Below are 19,393 nucleotides of genomic sequence, written 5' to 3'. Positions count from 1 at the left end.
AAACACACACAAGCTGACAGTTGTAAAAATAGAGACCTTTCATAAATGATCCCTTCCCCATCCACTTCTGAGGCTGTGGACAGATGGATGGATACTTTTCCAAGCAGCAAAACCATCCCAGCAGTTGCCTGACTCCCAGCTCCTGCACTGCCCATTGAGCTGCTCTGCTGTAGGTGCTTGCAGCTACATCAAGAACTGAACTTGGGAACTGATCAGTGCCAAAAGCAACCTGAGGTTGGGGCAAAGGACATTTAAAGCTAGAGATGTTCAGCAACATTGTTCACCATCCTGCAGCCCCATGAACAGAGGTACTGGGGGAAACTAGGAGGTTACATAAAGGAAAGCAAGCAACCTGCTTAGTCTTGCTCCGCTGCTTACAGCTTTCAGGGTCCACAGCCACGATCTGTGCTGGGAAGCCAACTCCTTGCTCTCTTGAACTGAGAAAATGCATGTTCTGCTTTCTTCCATGCTACCTCTCATACCTGTAGTAAACTACAAACACAGACACCTCTCCCCCCCCCCCCCAAAAAAAAAATTAGTTCTTGGTGCTTGCCCTGCTAAAATACACACTTCCCCCCTCCCAAGTGTCAACAGCTCTAAAGATGGGAACATGGCAAAGCAGCAGCCCCATCGTGCTGTGCAGTACTGCTTCCATGCATCCATCTTCTGATTCCAGTAAAAGCAATCTAAAGAATTGTATGAAATAGATAAGAAAAAGCAACGCCTAACTTTACTATTTAGGAAAGCAATCTTTTATACCACTTCACATAAAATCAAGGCTCTCTCTACCTCAGTTTATTTTATACCTTACAGCCACCTTCCCAGTAACACTCCACTTTGAATGGGTCCTTCTGGAGTAAAAACTGAAGCAAACACAGAACAAAACACATCTGAAGAGTAGAAACAATCGGCTGTGAGATTCCAGGTCAATGCAGGATTGCGTTATTCACATTATCTCCCTGCCCCTCTCAGTCAGAAGGCTTTCAAAAGGGAAATGGGTAGAGTACTCAAGAGATTAAGCGTTCAGAGCTCCACTTAAACACAAAAATCAAATCAAAGGTTTCTCCAAAGCTTTCTACTACCAGCTCTGAAGTGGTTACTACGAAAGATGTTTCTACTGCACCATAGTCTATAAATTAATGCTACAAATTTGCCCCTTTTCAGTGTGAAGGTAAACAAATGCATTTCTTTAAGCACCCAAGAACTGAAGTAATGTGCTGTATTTCCAGCCAGGAAGAGCTGTGTTCTCATGCATTTCTGTATGCTATCTCCTCCCCAGAGTTCTAGTTTAAAAAAAAAATAAATAAAAAAACAGATGAAGTTGCCAACAGTGCAATATAGTCACGTAGTGAGGCGTATGGGCTTACTGTTTTTAAATGACCACAAAGTGGTAGAAAAGAATGCAAAACACAGCCTTGAAAATAATTTAAACATTTAGTAGTTTGCATCTACATTTAATTCCTTTTCCAAAGGACAGAAGAAGGTAAAATCATTGGTGTAGTGATTCACTTTTGTCCTTTGTCTTTTTAAATGTCACATGGATCCAGGGCAAAAATTAAACAATTCTCTGCCTTTCACCAGACAACTTGTTAGACCTCCTAAATATTTGGCCGGTCTTAAATGATGACAACTGCAGAGCTGAGGGATCCTCCCTGACCCAAGTCTTACATTTTTAAGGACTTTGCTCATGCAAAGGGCTGCAGCACAGGCACAGCACATCCACTCTTTCCCAGCACTGCTTGCACATACACTTTGCTAGGAAAAGACATTTCACAAATGGAAAAAAAACACCTTGCCAGGTGTATGGGCTGTGTGACAGAGGAGATGCCAGGGAGCCAGGAGGCGGCAGAGGAGGAGCTGCCACCAAGCAGTCCCAGGGCGTGGGTTGCAGCAGGCTGAAATCGGTGTCTGAGCAGGGCGTGCACAGCCGGGGGGCACTGGTTGAAGATCCCTGATTTAGAAGAAGTCTCCTAAGAAAAAAAAGACAATTACTGTGCCTGAGCAGAACTGAAACGGCCAGAGCATTTGCGATGCTTCATACCAGCAGGAGGTGCTCACTTTGTGAGGACGGAGAGGGCAGCAGGAGTGGGCTCAGAGGCGCTCCCTGAAGAGGATGCTGAACATGCGAGGAGCTGGTGCTTGCCTGGCTGCAGATCGAGCAGCTTGGTGGTGGGAGCCCTGCTCACACTTGTCACACCCCTGCGTCGTGTCAGCGGCCCAAAGGAAAGCGACACCTAGACCACAACACCCAGTGGTCAAAGCCTGTGGGAGGCACCACCAAAGCCGAGCTGCGGCTTTCCCCGAGGTGTGCCAGCCTCCTTCAAACATCTAGCGGCACTGCTCGCAGGCACGATGCTATTAATGCAGTTTGGGTGCAGCTTTACTAAAAACTGGACTCGATGTATTTATTCACTAACCGTTTTAGCAAAGATAAGCCTAAGGAAGGAACTTGATGTCAACAGCTTTTAAAAATAGACACCAATGGGTAGAAGAAACACTGACACACGACGAGCACTCTCCTTATACATACTTATGTCCTCGGCGCTAACAGCAGCCAGACTGCTTCCTTGCAATACACCAGCTCTTCTTGGTTTTAATTCCTCACTCTTGTTTTGTGGTGGTGTGTTTTTTTAAACTGAAGAAAGAAAGAAAAAAAGAGAAAAACCTCCTCCTGAACTAAGAACTGTTTTCTGCTCAGCAGATTTCATACAAAAATAATTAAGTAGCCTCTGTTGTAAGTTTTATGATATCTATGACAGAAAGATTTTCAAGTTTCCTTAACTTTTATAGCCTGCATGCTCATCTCAGTACTACTGCTGATCATATTGACAGATATGCTTTCACAGTCAGACCTCCCAAAGCTTTCATAACTCGACTGAAGTCTAAAATTAGACAGCTAGAGTCACTATAAATATCATTCACTATCGTTTTAAACAGACATTAGAAAAACCTGACCGAGGATTCTGTATACAGACAGAAAAACACGTGGTTCACCACGGTTTTTATGTTTGAATGTAGACAATATAATACATAAAAAAAATTCTTAACAACAATTAAAAATCTCTTCAGACAAACAAGCTATTGAGAAAGTGATTTCTATCTCCTGAACCCACCAGCAATGGATACAGCAGCTTGCAGGCAAGGGTGGAAAAAACCCACAAGGATTTTACAGCTGAACAGGCAGCAGCAGATGAAATTCAAAACACTAAAGGTGCCCCTGTGAAACATACAGTATAAATTTCTGCAACCATAGATTCATCAACATAACAGTTAATAAATCGAATATAGCTATCACATACAAAGCACTGCAAAAATTAAAGAGTTCCACTTTTGTAGCTACTTATTTTAAGTGAGACATATCTTAAATGCTCAGTGTTAAAGATCTACTCTACAATTTTTCAGTGCATATTTCTGAATTATTGTACAAATTTAAAGACCAGCTCCTGAGCTTATTGACTACCTTATACTGCTTCCTCTCCTGTCTTTGTCTAGCAACTCACTTTTAGCAATTACAGTTTTGGGAGCCCAGAAAGTCAGGCTAAGAGATGGATACGCAGGGTCTTTTGCAGGAAGCTCTTACAGCAGCACCCCACCACTGGCATCTTTATGCAGCACCTCTTGGGTGTTAGGAAAGGTCAGGCGTGTGGCACAGGAGTCTTCAAAAAGGAGTAAGGAGTTTAGCAGACGTTCCCCATTAACAGGTAAGACACCAGAGTAGATGTATTTTCTAGGACTTGATGTGCAAGATCTGTGGCAGAATAAAATTCACGCCTAATCATTTGAACTACAGATGATGCTTCAGCCCCATTTAGGGAAAAGAAGTCCGATTTCTCTCCTGTATACCAGAAACCTTCTGATAAAGGATCTGGCTTTAATGCAAATGAGTTCGTATGTCTGTGATACGTAATATCTTTAATTAAATTAATGCCAAGTGGCTCAGGCATCAAGGGCTGACAAAGCCCTAAGACGATGCTTGCTCTTGGGTGCTAACTTACCATCTCCAGGACAGAAAGCTGCCTGGTTCCTTTTCAATAAAAGCACTGAATGTTACTTTCATCCTTAATTACTGTTGCTACAAAAATAAACTACTGTGACTCCCTCCCCTCCCTCGCTCCAAGCCATGCACAACCTTGGTCCATTTTGTTGTGCAAGGGAAGGTCTTTACAGACTCCTCTCTCCTTATAAGCAAGGACGAGGCTGGTTGGGATGTCTAATTAGTACTGATGGTATACACAGATCTGCATTCCCATCGCTACTGGGCTTCTTGGCCCTGCAAGGAAGAAGGAAATGGTATTTTGCTTGTGGTTTGCTTTCACTGCCAGTACAGACTGTTGTCCACCCAAACATGCTGGGGATGACTGCTTTACGCAAAGTGACTTTTTGTGTACCAAAAAGATCTTGGTATGAAGATTTCTCATAAAACTAATCACTTTTCTACAAAGCAAGGAGAAGTCTGTCTGCCCAAAACTTCCCCAAACACCAGAATCATCTCAGTAAGGATGGAAACAAGGTAATATTGTCATCTGAAAAATGGTAAAATAACACTATTCTAATAAAGCTAACATAAAAGTAGTGTGTCAGCCATAAACACCTAAGAAGCACACAGATACCCAACGTCAATACCCTGTGTGCCTGTCCAATGCTTCTGAGCACAGACACAGCTTTCATTTCCAAAAAAGTTTCAATTCTTCTTCTGATTTACACCAAGATCAGTGAGGAAAGGTGAAATAACTGCAGCAGGGAGTAGAAGTTTTCCAACACTTCCAGTGATTTACTTTAGCATAACAACCTCCTCAGGACTTTCTGCACAACGAATGCAATCAATGCTAAAAGCAACACTGACATCCTGCCAAACACACCCGGGCTGTGGGCTCCTCTCCCACTTACCCAGTGTCATGCGCTGTTTGATTGCATTTAACTATCACCCTCTCTCCTCTTCACCTTGCACTCTCACGGTCTTGGGTAACAGTGTGAAAACCTTCATTTGCAAACAGAAATGGAGTTTAACACCATGGAGGGTAACTTCCTTTCAAAAATAAAATAAATACGTGTTCTCCTTGTACTAGTTTTATACTTTAAGCAAACAAAGTAGTAGTGAGAAGCAGATGCATCCTGATGGTCTGCTGAACCCTGGTCCCCATCTCCTGATGTACTGCACCGAGATGCAGTGAGCACTAAAGGACAGCACACACATTAAGGCATTAACGTGTCCTTTCAGATGATGGAAGCCTCGGAAATCCAAATGCACCCAAACGAGAGACGGTGCTCAGAGGGATGCAGGACTTGAGGCACAAACGTTAAGAGCTGAGCTTTAGCGCAGGGAGCCCTCAGCCCAGAGGCAGCAAGCACCACAGCATGATGTATAATTACAGCTCAACAGGGGGAAAAATAGTTTTGCCAGAGTCAGGTTTTTGTGTTTGGATCGGGGTGGGGGTAAACAGAAGAGGCACGCTTCCTTTACATCACCATTGTTGGTTTGAGGTGTTGTTGGTTTTGTTTTTTTATGGTTTTCTGTTGAATATTTCACCCAAAGGGGTAAAAAACTCTCTACCCACTGCTAGAACATTTGAGTAACTTCATTTACTTTTCCCCAGCATTTAAGGTAAATATTCACATCCCCACTTTTCACGATCTCGAGTGTTACACACAGTAAATGTGACAGCTCTGCTTACACACAAAAAGCCAACGCTGCAAGACTGCTCACTGAAAAAGCTCGCTGCGAGCTACAGTAGCTGTATTTTAAGGCACAGAGAAGTTGGCTGCTCCTGAGCACAAAGCCACCAGGCTTAACAGAGAGGCCCTTTTATCGTTCAAATAGTATTAAACGAGATAAATTCAATATACTGGTAGCTATGCTACAGTGGATTAAGTGTCCATCCTGAAATTTTAAAACTCCACTTAACCCCAGAGAGATTCCAATTAAAATTAACTACTTCCAGGACAAGTTCAGCCCCAGCATTTGGTGCAGACCCTAATAAAATACTACACACTCCAACATTTTGTTCTTAGTAGCTAAGAAGTATGCAAAGTGTTCATTAAATTTAAATGGACTCATTAATAGAATATTGAGGATGTGCTACTTTAAGACATCAGAAAAACATAAATTGGTGAGAACGTTATTTCTATTTTTAAGTACATCCCACAGAGGCACCCAAGATAGATGAGAAGTGCTAAGCCCATCCCACAAGCTTATTTATTTATTTAATACTTACGTGCTATTTTTAACTGCAGAAGACAGCAAAAGGCATCCATTAGAAAAATTACATTGGTTAGATTTTTTTCTCACTCAGGTTAGACAAGGAAGATGTCTGGCTGAAGGCAACGGTAAAGAGAGATGCATTTTTCCTCACTTCCCTACAGGTTTTCAGAATGAAATAGCAATTTCATATTTGCAGGAGCAGCCAGGCCAGTATCTTTACCTGCAAACCTCTGCCACTCCTTAATCCCCAGACCCCTCTTCCCACAGGTTTAATTTTGTAAGCAATACACAGTTTGCATGCAAGCCCATCACACAGGGACAGTTAAAATGTAGGTGTTTGGCTATGTTATTGTTTTTTTTTGTTGTTGTTGCTTGTTTGTTTTTTTGTTTTTTTTTTTTTTGTTTTTTTGTTTTTTTAAGCCTCAGTTGTGTTCACACAAAAGAAATAAGAGGAAATGCCACAGTCTCATGTCAATGTACTGCATCATTCTATATTTCCACTAACAAAATTTATCCTAGTTGATGCTTGTAACACAGTTTCCCTTAGGAACTGGGGCTCTTTGGTGAGCTATGAAATCAAAGGAGGGTGTCCCATCCTTGTCTGTCAAAAAAATAAAATCAAATCCCACCACAAATAGCAGCTTTCATGGCCAGAATTACCAGAACTACGCTGTCAAGCTATTTAGAAAAAAAAATCTTGACATGATTTCTACACTTCATCTTACTAAATGCTTTCTTGCTTTGAGCAAGCAGTGTTTTCATGCACAGCCTAATCAGTAAATCCCCCTTTTTCCTCCTACCTGAAGGAGCAAAGCCTAGGCTCCAAGGACGCACATTAGCACTCCAGAGCAGTTTCTACCATGGCTTGTGGACCAGACGACAAAACCATGCGTGGGCATTTGTGTGTGTTATTTCAGGAGGCTCTGCAAGCAGTCGATTCCCATGCTAACTGTGAAGGACAGACAGCCTGAACTGGATGTGTATTTGCTGCACGGACAAGTAAACTGCTGTAGAAAATAAAAAAAGAGTACAAAAGCTGGATGTGAGGGGTGACACAGGTGGTACCTGCCATGTTCCAGGGTCAGTGCGAGGAGCAGTCCGCCCCTGGGGGGCAGAGCTGCAGCCGCTGCAAAGAGCACTGCTGGCAAGCACACCTGTAAATCTAGGTGGTGGCACTAGTCTGGTACATGTAGGATTTGGTATTTAATGCATATGCAAGCAGTCAGATTCCTTAACAGCTAGCTTCCCCTCTTTTTGAATTTCACCCAATTTGAGGTTTTTATAAACAAAAACGTGGAGATTTTTAGTGTCCCTTGGAACAAGGACAGTTTGTTTGTTCTACCTGCCTGGGGATAAACTCAGCTTGCTGATAACAGGCACTACCGAGCCCACAGATGAAAGGGTTTTATTCATAATCCATTCACGCATGACACTAACAATGCTTGATGACTAAGAAACACTTGAGTTTCTAAATGAAATGGCTTTCTCTGTAGTGGAAAGGTCACACAACATTGAGAACCATGCAAGCAGCTGATGCACAAGACGAGTGTCAACAGCAGAAAGATGGTGAAAGAGCGAGTAACTCAATTTTGTGGGTACAAAAATGACTGCACTCCACTCAAGATTCTGGATAAATACTGAAAATATTCTCTCTGTTTGGGATCTGACCAAAGGCCAGGCCTGCCTAGGCAACAGCAGCTCTGATACAAGCTTGATTCCTGGCTTATTTCTGAAATATTCTGAATATTCTGTATGTGGGCCTCAGAGCAGGCCGCAGTCTGCCAGTAGTAGGCAGTACCCCGAGCAAATTCTCTGCTGAAGAGCCAAAGCTTCACAGCACACATACTTCTTCCCCCTCAAGTATTACACTCAGCGTCATTGAAAGGGCTAATTTCTAGGGCAGGGCGTTCATCCTAAATTCCTCAGACTGCCCAGGGAGGAGAAATGAGAGCTATCTGCCCAGTTTCACATTTTTGCTTGCAACGAGAAACTTCAAGTCTGGGACTTCGAGTCTGAAACTCTGAACGGGATTAGTAAAACGCTATTTGAGAAGCTAAGAAACACTATTTTCAAAGTGTGGTAGTGTTAGAGGTATACATAGCACATCCTCCCTCCTGCTAAGGAAAGTGCACGGACACAGAAGTGATTCCATCTCAGAACCCAAAGACCTGAACTACTTAAACTTCCCACTTTGAATAAAATCCTCCTCCTCAACAAGTTGTTGTGCCATTTTAACCAAAGGAAGCAGGGAGCTAACATGTCGAGCAGCTTCTTAGCATGACTTGATGCTATAAATTTAACATTTCCCTGCAAGTGTTCTTCATATGTATACTTGTGCAACACTTAAAATGAATACATAATCCAGTGCTGTCAAAATACTTCATTATCAGGGTCTTGTCAAATTCCACGACTGCATTATACAAATAATACCCCTCTCTCTGCCAGAGCGTGCTCTGTGACTCAGATTGGCATTTACTAAATGAATTATGCTTCCATCAGTCTTTTGTGTACGGCTATAAGCAGAATGAGACCCTCACTGCAGAGGGTGAGCACTCACACATTAAGAGGTTATTTTTCAGGTTAAGCTCAAATCCCATCTGGAGATAGCTCACATCCGCTGTAAGAAACCATGGTGGGAGGCAATCTGCATTTTGTTCATCTTAACTCACTTGTAAGATTGAGTTTTCCTGACCTCTACTATTTTTATTTCACCACCTAAGCAAGACAATACAGTGGCTATTTTAGGTCTGCAAATACTCAGTTTCTGAAAAATTATTTCCATTTGAGGGGTAACTGAAAATTATCAGTATTTTCACCAATCCATTTTGCCAGACCCCTCCCACCTAGGCAGTTCCCACTAGGTCACAACTTGCCTAAATACCCAGCTTCTTCATATTTTCAGCAGAGTAGATGTTTGGGAAGGACAACAATTCAGTAACATTATCAATTTAGAAGGAGAATATTCTTTTTTTTTTTTTTTTTTTTTTTGGAGACAGTAAATATAACGTGCTATTTAAAATTCATACATAAAATGTGTATTGATGCATAAAATCAAGAAACCTAGTAGGTAATTTAGGATTTCCATGTTCTGGCCAATTTTATGAACCACTGCAAGGGAAGAAAACACATTATGACAAATAGAGGCACAAAAACATTACCCGTTCCACATTAGACAACCTGACTCCTGTCTCTATCTTTTGAAAAATCACACTAGCTTATAAGCAGTGGAATTACTTTTCTCTCCCCGATTGATTAGGACTAGAATATCGACAGAACTGTTGCAGGTTTGTAGAAGAGGAACACCGAGATTTCCTTGGCATTGGCAGGTTCTGGAAATAATTGACAAAACCATTTCCATATGCATAACTGCCCTTGACAAAAACTCCCTCGTTATCAGTCAAACCAGCAAAACAGAAACCTCCTTGAAAGCAAACAATGATCTGGGAGGACTACAATAGGCCGCCCATGAATTATGGAAGAGACAGGTCATGTTGCAGCACTGAAACTTTCCACCTCTCGGCTACGTTAGTGACATCCTACTGACAGCTCAACAGGAGTGGGAAAAAGAATATCCTGAGCCACAATGACTAGCAATGTTCCACACTTCAGTATGGAAAAAAAGACACCACATCCACCCTTTCCAAAGGAAATAGGTGATCAATCGACTGCTTACGGAAATCGTGATCCTAAACACAACAATGAAAGAAAAAAAGGGCAACACGAGTAGTCAACCTCACAAAGAGCAGTTACTGCAGAAAGGAAGGCGTGAGATCTTCCAAATCATCCTTTTTCTCTTCCCAGGAGACCTGAGTCAGCATATACACAGTGTCTTCTATACTGCACTCAGTTCAGCGTCTCTGGAAGTAGTTCATTACTTGGCATAAACCTCTTCACCTCCCTTCTGGTAGAAGAGACACCAAGAACAGCCTCTTTTATCCACCCCACCCTCCCTTTCTGTTTTCTCTTGAGATTAGCAAACCTATAAATCCATTAAAACTTTTCTTTTTTAATTTTCTGTATTTCTGTTTGGCATAAAGGGAAGTGATTCATTTCTGAGGAGCAGAGTAAGAACAGAGCCTGCAAAAATCAGAATTCAGAATGACAAAGTGAAAGGGAAAACAACCAAGATAGTAAATGCTTACACTGCATCCTGTACAAAGTCTTAAAGCAGAGTGTCAGCACCAAGTTTTTGGGAAAGTTTTTCATATTCTCTACGTACTAACAATTTTGCTTTGAAACACCAAAGAGAAGACATTGTGCATACTGGAATAACAGTGTTTGAAACTACTACTTGCTGCAATTGATTTTCATGTTAAAACCTCATTTGCTTAACCTCCTGTTACACTTCTCACCGGCCACATCCATCTCAGATGAACCTACCATGTGGTAGTGTTATGTTTGCGCCATCAATGATTGCTTGCGCCAGTTCATGATCATTGCTCTCAAAAGCGTGTGCAGCAGCCTTGAGGGCATCCCAAATCTCCTTGCGGCCTTCGAAAGCTGGTGCTGTGTCCCAAAACTCGTCCCTCTTACTGCGCAGCTGTCCGTCTGTCATGGGGTAATCACTTTTCCATTTCGGTTTCTCTTTCTTCAAGGGTTGGTTCCGACCAAGAGCAACTGTGGAGTAGAAAGAGGAAGAGAAATTGAAAAAATGGTAACAGCACAAAGTTACTCAAGCGTATCTTGATTATTCTGTCTAGGTTTTATGAAAAGAAAGTTCACTTTCAGGCAATCCCGATCCTTTTTTCACCCATCTTCTCCAGGAGAGCACGTTCCTCCCTCTGGCCTCCAATTTGTTTTTACCTCTCAGAAAAAATTAAGGGCAACCCAACACTTGCTGGTTCCACCTGCACCTCCAAGCACCCCACAACTTCTCTCCAGGCTCCTGGAAAGTGCATCCCTCCTCCTGCACCACGTGCCCCTGGCTGGCTGACGCAAACCCCACAGAAATTCTCGAAGGCAGCAGCAGCGCTGCAGGCAGAAGCCCATTATCTGCACACCAGGGTGCAGGGAGACAGCGCTGCATCAGGATCCTCCTCTCTGTGCCGCCAGCAACGCTCTCTGCTCAGCAAATGGGATACTTCATTACATACAGAGTTTTTAAGAGACTAAGGATTATTTTTTTGCATTATCTGCTTTTAAATGGTTTCAGTTCAGAGCAAGTGTGGAAAGGCAAATAAGATGCACAAAGGCTGGAATCGTCAAAGACGAATCCCTGAAGAATAATCCAGGAATCTGTCAAGCTTTAATAAGTAGTTACTTCATTCACAATAAACATAAGAGTGTTTGTTTTATTTTAACTACCGCTATGTTTATGCAATAGCCAGTTAAGATAATCACTTAGGTCTAATGTTGGCGGATTAAAACTACCTGCTCACTCTAAATTACAGCACTGCTAAGAGCATGCTAAAAGCCTCCTCTCGGTTTGGCTGCCTCATTTCTGTGAGCACGGGGTTAGTTCTGCTCCTGTCTGAGCACGGTGCCCAGAGGTGCCTGGGAGCAGGGTGTCTGAATGCCTCTTTCCTACGTGCAGGAGAGGCTCTGTTGCTAGTGTCTGCCCGAAACATATCCTGAGGACTGGAGAAGTCCATCGTTTGGGCTCTCCTGTTGTGGTTCATGTGAGAAAGCTGGAAGAGATCGGCTCCAAAGGCAAACTGCAATCAGCATTTTAACATTTGGATGGAGACCAAATACACGGAACTGGCTTCTACTGTCCTACAGAAAGGAAAACTAAAATTGTACTTTCCAAACATTCTTTCACATTACTTAACAGAGACTAAAAATTGTCCAACTGCAGAATGCTGAGATAGTACAGAAAAGCTTTTATTACTACCTAAAGTACAAAGAAAACAAAGGGAACAAACTTCAGTGCACACGGGGAATAGTTTCTCCCTGCAAGAGTTAAAACCCCACTTAAATCCATTCCTGGCAGCAGGGACCTTGCTGAAACGGGACACTGCGACAACAGCATGGGGAAGAGAGCAATGACAAACCACGAAAACAGTTCTCACCACGGCTCGATACCGCAAAAACCTTGAATACGTAGTTTAAACGTCTCCAGAGGAAACAAGATGTCCTTCAACAGTTAAACCCCCCTTTCAGGGTGTCTGCAGCTGAAAATAAGCAGCTGCATCAACATGGAAGGGTTGTAAAAACGAGGTGATGAATATTGAATGCTCCTGGGGGACAGGTAAGCTACCAGACCTGAAGTCCATTAAGGATCCCACCACGGAGATGTCCCCTCCTACGCTCTCTGTAAGGAGCCTTTGCAATCCCAAGGGAGCAGAGGGACTGCAGCAGCTGCCAGGCAGGGGAAGCACGAGCAGACCTGGTCCGTCATCCGATGTCTGCAGCACCGAGGCCAAAACAAGCTCACACGAGCAAGACACCGCAGCTGCCACGGCGTCAAGGCCCGTGGCACAAAGCTGCCCCTTATCAGGTGCTCCTGCTTCATCTGCAAGGAGCAGAGAGCCCCTGGACAAACATGAGGAATTACCTCCGGCATCCTGCATCCCACCTCTGTCCTTATAGATAGGAAGGAACACTGCTTTTCTCCAGGCCCTCTCATTTTTCCAGCACAGCTAACAAAAAAAACCTCATCTCTCTCCTCAATCTTACTCCAGCAGTCAGATTTCCACAGTAGAACAATCTCATGTCCAAATATTCTTCAGTTCTTAACCTAGACCCACACTGTATCTCCACAGCTAGCTACACACCGTATCTACAGCAATTCACTGCAGCTCTTTAATACAAGTGTGTACACGGTGGTGTGAGGGACATGCTGAGAGCATAAAGCTTCAATACACTAGAAATAGTGATTTCAGATAAATTGTAATGCCTTGCAAAACTATTTAAGTTGAATATTCCCTCTTCTTCCTTAACTTTTTCTACCATGGACACATTCAGCTCTGCTTTCAGAGCAGCAGCCAACAGCAAGTGCTGTGCCTGGGGGCTGACCATCAGCATCTGGTGTTGCAGAAAGCATTTCAACTTCTCAATCTTTAAAACACATCCTCACGGTTACGACTTGCCCCCTTCCACAGCCCTACTTGCTATGACCACAGAAGCTTCAACTCGTAGCTCAGAATGACATTCATGCTTAATAAGCTGTGTCTTAATTGAAAATAGGGTATTTAAAAGAAGTTCTGATGGTAAGGTGACATTTCCAACTGCGTGAATCCACGAGGATTCTTCAGGTTATAAAAAGAAGTCATTGCAGTTTCCATACAAATGCATCATCTAAACCAGATCACAAACAAAATTAGCAAACGACAATTGCATGGCACCCCAGCTGTTATTCTGCATCCCATGCAGAAACTCCCAATAACCAGCTTCTGAGACAGAACCCTTGCAAGTGACCACAAACATTTATTGCCTTTTGTTTCCGCGGGATTGCTTCCAGGAGATTGCTTCCATTTGCTTTTCAGAGGAGCGCTGACCATTCAGCAGATTTGGGAGCAGCAAACCCAAGTGTTTACAAAACACCAAGGCTCCTGGCAGAGCCCCGCCGCTGACGGTCCAAGCCCTGGCTGAGCTCGGGCAAGCTGGGAGCTGGGGATGGCTCGGCCCAGAACAATGGTGAAGGAGGCAGCCCAGGCAAGGACTGCATGCGTTAGGCAGCGTATTATGAAATGGTAGAAACACATGTGGTGAAACACTCCAACGAGGAATTGTTTCCTTATTGAGGCTTCGCAGGCAGAGCATAAACGTTTCAGACAGAGGAAACGTGACAACGCAACAAATTTGGGTCAGTGGGCATCTTTTCTTCCATTTTACTTAGGCTAACATCTGTTAGCATGTATGCTCAATGGCTGCTAATTTATCCCACAGGGCCCTCTCCTCCTCCCCAAGCATTAATTATGAAAGCGGGTTAAAGGCGCCTCTTGCAGTCCCCGAGCACGGCGGCGGCTGCTGCAGGAGCCCCGTCTGCCAGGTACCCAGCAACACAGCATGAGCTGCTCCAGGCCCTTTCCCTCCCATCTTTACCCAAAACAGCATCTGAATACACAGCTCTTCACCAAACAGGGCTGGCAGGGGGGACACGGAGATCCTAACAGTCCCAAAAAGCTTCCCCCTGGAGATCCACCCCTGCCCACACAGGCAGCGCTGACGATGAACCCAGCGATAGTTTCTCAAGCTGGAAAGCAGGATGGTGGAAGGAAGTGACTCTATAAACACCACTAAAGCCATTTTTACTCTAAGGAGCCGTTCATCCCAGGACTGAGCCTTTAAACACAACTTGGCTTCCCCAGCTGATATTTAAAAAGGTTTTTAGTGTGTTTACTATTTATTACAAGTGTTTCAAGAATCCCCTAAAAGCTTTAGGCCCTCCTGAAAAAATGTTAATCTGTTTTAGCTGTGTTGATAGATGGAGCAGAAAGGATACAAAAAGCCACAAGTCACGTAAAAACGTGTAAAATGGCCCATTTTTCACTTCAGGGTTTAGTCACTAGGCAGAAACATCACTACACAAACTATGGTCAAAGTTTTGGACTACATCAAAGGACTTTTTTCTGTAATAAGGTTGATAAAGACAGAAAATGCACTGAAACGTTAGCAGTCTGAAAACACTTTGTCAGGTATTTATAATGCCACTTTTATATTCCTCACTTCTGAAGTTAACGAGAGCTCAAAAGAAAACATTGACTTCATTTAAGGCCACGTACATCAGAGGCACAACAGCTTGCAAGATCTGCAAGAGAAAGTAACATCCCCATTAATTTTTCATCTTACATCACTTCAACATAAGTAACAAATTATTAATATCGTGCTTGAAAACATGAAATACTGTCTTATAAATGCCAAAGAGGCATGTTCTTGCTGAAGCAATATTGAAAGTCACACTTCTCATTAGATGGTGATGGTTGATCTTGTTTGGCAAGAGATTTATTTAGACGGAAAAACGAAGACCGTTAACAGTCTGCTTTCCAAAACTAGCGAAGATCAGCACATCAGCGACACCTCCAAATAATTCAGGGTGTTCCTGCTCCAGCAGCTCACGGACACCCAGGTGGTGCTGCGTATCTGAAGCGGGGCTAAGAAGTTGCTGACAAGCTGCAGGACCTTGCTTAAGAGCAGCCTTTCTACAGGAGGAACAACCACAGCCCATTCCTGTGGCCTCGCAGATGTTTTCCTTAGGCTGGTCAGAGGGGTTGCTTGAGAAGAGACTACAGATGCTCTTTATCCTCCCGGATGCCCGACCTGAAGGATGCCTCCTGCACTGCTTCTGCTCCCCTCCGGTTCAGTCAGACCCACCTACACGCACGGCACGCTGAGCACAAACTGGAAACACCGTTTTTAGGACTTGCTGTCATTAACCTAAAGGGACCTTGGCAGAAGCAACAGCTAAGATAAGAAGCCCTGATAATTACCAGCTGCAAAATGAACTTCCCAGGGCCCAGCATGCAAAGGAGGAAGATGTGCTCATGTACTTAGACAGTCCAGGGTATGGCAGGGGTCTGGGCAGAAGGGCTGGCAGTGCCATGCAGCAGGCTGCAGAAGCAGAGGCAGCCTCACCTGAGCTCCGTATTCATGTGTCCACATTTCTGCCATTCCCACACATGCAAAATCCAAGCACTGTTCAAGTCTCCTTCAAGTCAAGCATCCCTTCTAAGCCTGTTTCATCCCTCGAAGTCTTCAAGGGACCTAAAAATACTTCCAGACAAGCACGTAGGCTGTCTCTGCCCCATCAGCAGCTGCACATAGCGTGCTTTCACTTCCCAGGTAAAGAACAGCCCTGGATCCTGGAGGCAGCCACTCCTGCCTGTCCTGCTAACCTCAGCTCTTGAAAAACTGCCAAGTCGTCTTTTTTTCAGAAAAGACACATTTCTCCAGTCCTCAGACTATTTTTTACCATGAATCGTGAAGGTTTGTTTCCTCTCCCCACAGCTTCCCGTCAAAGCAGGGGAATCAGCGTTATCTGTGCTTCTTTTGAGTGAGCTTATGCAGATAAATCCAGATATTTAAATCAGTTTCTTCACAGAACGTCAAAAAAAATGTCTAAGTAGAACTCTTTAAACAGCTGTTGTGTTTGCTATGTCACTATCGCTGCGGATCAGAGCACTGCTGCCTGCTCTCGAGGCGGGCCAGATGAGCAGAAGCAGCTGGTAATGGAAGAGTCTCATAATAAATACCAACATCCAGCTAAAGCATTCATAATTCCTAGTTTATATACCCATGAACTGTAGCACTCAATAATCAAATTGGATAATATTTCTGCCCCAACGGGCTGACTGTCAAATCAAATAATACAAATGCAACAGCCGAATGAGACATCAGGCAACTGACACCCTCCACAGAAGGCTAGGTAGATCTCTGTGTTAGTTGTGAATTTGATTTTCCTGCTTCCCTGCTAATAATCACACTGGTAAGCCCCTAAGACAGTCCACAGGATTTGGTCCATTTTAAGAGCCTCCTGAAGCTGAGCTACAACATAACCATCTGGGGAGACGTCCCCTTTGCTTTCAGTCATCCTCCCGTCAGCTTCTTTCCTCCTTCCCCATTTTTTCAAGCATCTTTCACCTATTCCTTAGGACGAAGCGAGGAGTAACATTTGGCTTACGTTAAAATCCATGCAAATGCTCCGCAGTGAATTTCTTCCTTTTCTTTTGAAACAGAAGCATATGTTGCTTGCAGCGTAAGAATTTTGCTGCTCTTCTAAGAAAACACATCCAAATTTGGCCAAAGCATGCACTGGAAACATCTCCACGGGCACCTAATCCACCAGGGTGGGGAGGGCTTGGCAGCACAGATCTCAGAAGACGACTTATGGACTGGTCCCATGCTGTTTGGGGGCTGAAGACCCAACGCTGCTGATCATGCATTTGCAAGCAGTTATGTACAGGAGCTGCAAGAATAGGGCCCTGCTGTGCTTTCAGCTCTGTAGACTCATAGCAAGAACATTGCACATCAAGAAGTGAGCATGGGGAAGACTGGCATGGAGGTCTCCTCAGCCTGGAGCAGGAGTTAAGAGCAGATATGGGCAAACATTAGCAGAGAACATCAAAATGTTGAAGTGCCAACAGTATCGGGAGAAGGTGGGAAGATATGATAATTTTCCTTTTTTTCTTTTAATATGTAAGAGATGGAAACAACTGTTTAAGTGTTGAGAGATGAACGGTTTGGAGTAACTGTGTGGAACAGTGCAGGAACACGCAAAAGAAGTGCAAACGAAAGGGCAGAAAATTAACAAAACTGTCTATTTGGATAAGAAAGACGAGACATTTTTCAAAAACTGCTCTCAGTGGAAATGGGAGGATTGATGACTGCCAGGCTCCATGGGTGGAGGACAGAAACGATACTCCATCGAACAAGATAGACCAAGCTCTGCAGAAGCAGAGGCCAGCAAGGAAAGCGTGGCACACAGCTCCCGTGCAGCTTGCTTAAGCTGTAGGCATGCACAGCCTCAACAGAGGAAATGATATCCTCTCAGGGAGAAGCAATTTGAGAAACAGCAAAGAGTAATTATTTGAAGACAGTCATGAGAAGCTAGCTGAATATTACACAAATTGAACTAATCATCAAAAATATTCTTTGCAAAATTGCTTTGCGGTTGAGGATTGATTACTAACAAATTACTTTTCAAAGACAAATGAAATGCAAAGTAACAGTTTGCTACCTATAAAGTTCCTTTTAGTAACAGTCCCAAGGGCTTCCCTCCCCAAAATCAGTGAATAGTACTCTACTCTATCATCAAATGAGTCTCATTTTAAATCTACATTGCTCCAATTTCTTCATAAGCTATCTTGTAATTTGGTATCAATATCTAGATAGAATTTATCCCAATCATTTTTTTTCACTCCATCTGTGGCATAATCCTTCCAGGAGCAGAATTACAATGGGGTTTGGAGGAAGGTACAAAGGTTAGGTGCAGAAAAACAAGAATTGAGGAGGGGGAAGGGGGAAATGCATTGCACCTAAGCAGCAGACAATTTGAATTACATTGTCACCCAGGCTCACACAATGTAAATTACTTTAAGTAGCACAGGCTTACACAACAACGGGAAAACAGCAGAACCTTATCTGTTTATTGCTAGTTTTCTGTATTTTTTTCTGTAGAAGGTTACATTTTTGCAAGGCAAGAACAGTATTTTGGAAAGAAAGCGTCCCTGGGCAGTAGTAAAAGATTTTCAGCCTTACAAATGAAATATTTCACTGAATAATCAAATTTTCATAACGAGAAGGAACATCAGGATTTCATAAGAAAACATCTATTAGGACAGTCTTGAGAATATTCAGAGTAGTGTAATGCATCTGAGGATGCTGTGGGGCTGAGGGACTGGGAAAGCATGAACTTACCAGATGTTGTGCATGTACATGCATCTGTGTAGGTCCATCTATCTGTTGATGCTCGAAACTAAGATTTAGGCTTTCTAATGAAGGGAGATTGGGGAATGAATGCCACAAGAAAAACTCCATTTCCCAACAGGAATGAACACAAAAATTACATTTCTTGGTAGAAATTCAAGTTACATATTTGAATAGACGTGTCATAAAACATAAGGTTACAGACAAATCCGAGTTATAAAGGCGTAGGCAAAACAGTCAAAATTAAGCCACGCAAGTAGTAAACTTGTGGTGTGAAGATTTTTAGAGCAGCAAACCTAATAAGGACAAACTTGTGCGGAAGAATTAAACCCACCAAGCAACCCCAGGGCTATTTCCCCGTTCTCCTCCCTGAGAGGAGGTGAAGGAAGAAAGAAAAAGATGGAAAAGGGGAAGAAGCAGTGGAGGACATGGGACTGATCACTCGAAGCTGGGTCTGCACTCTTCTGTGAGCAGCCTGCCAGACACTTCGTGGGCTGGTGTTAAGTGATGTGGTCCCCCTGGGGATGGGGAGACACCCACTGTGGGCATCATCCTGACACAGAGCTGGCAGGGCAAACAGCACCACGTCCCCTGATGGCTACTCACCGGTGCCAGGACCATAGGTGTCGCAGAGCACTGCTCAAAGTGGGAGCAGGGAACACGCCTGCCCTGTTTCTCCAGCTCTCTCCTCAACTCTTACCAAGCACCTTCCTCCAAAACCAGCTAATTGCACAGAAACAAGCGTAGTGAGTAAAGCGCAAGTCACACTGGTAATTACAGTCAGCTCTGGACAAGTCATGCACAAGGCACTAAATCTTTGCAGAGTCAATCCAGAGGCTTCACAGCATGAGATACAAAACCCATGAAAGGACGAGGGCGTACGAATGT

General features: G+C 43.6%; 1 protein-coding gene across 1 annotated transcript in view; it reads right to left on the bottom strand.

Moving 5' to 3' along the window:
• Nucleotides 1-19,393, bottom strand: part of UBTD2 (ubiquitin domain containing 2) — a 53,952-nt gene that overhangs the window by 12,853 nt on the left and 21,706 nt on the right. The window contains exon 2 of the mRNA XM_032196913.1: nt 10,580-10,816. Coding sequence (XP_032052804.1) covers nt 10,580-10,816 — 237 coding nt within the window. The remainder of the gene's footprint in view (nt 1-10,579; nt 10,817-19,393) is intronic.

The sequence above is a fragment of the Aythya fuligula genome, chromosome 14, assembly GCF_009819795.1.
Source record: "Aythya fuligula isolate bAytFul2 chromosome 14, bAytFul2.pri, whole genome shotgun sequence".
Classification (NCBI taxonomy): domain Eukaryota; kingdom Metazoa; phylum Chordata; class Aves; order Anseriformes; family Anatidae; genus Aythya; species Aythya fuligula.
The sequence above is the reverse complement of the archived record's forward strand: the minus strand, read 5'-3'. Positions and strand labels throughout refer to the sequence as shown.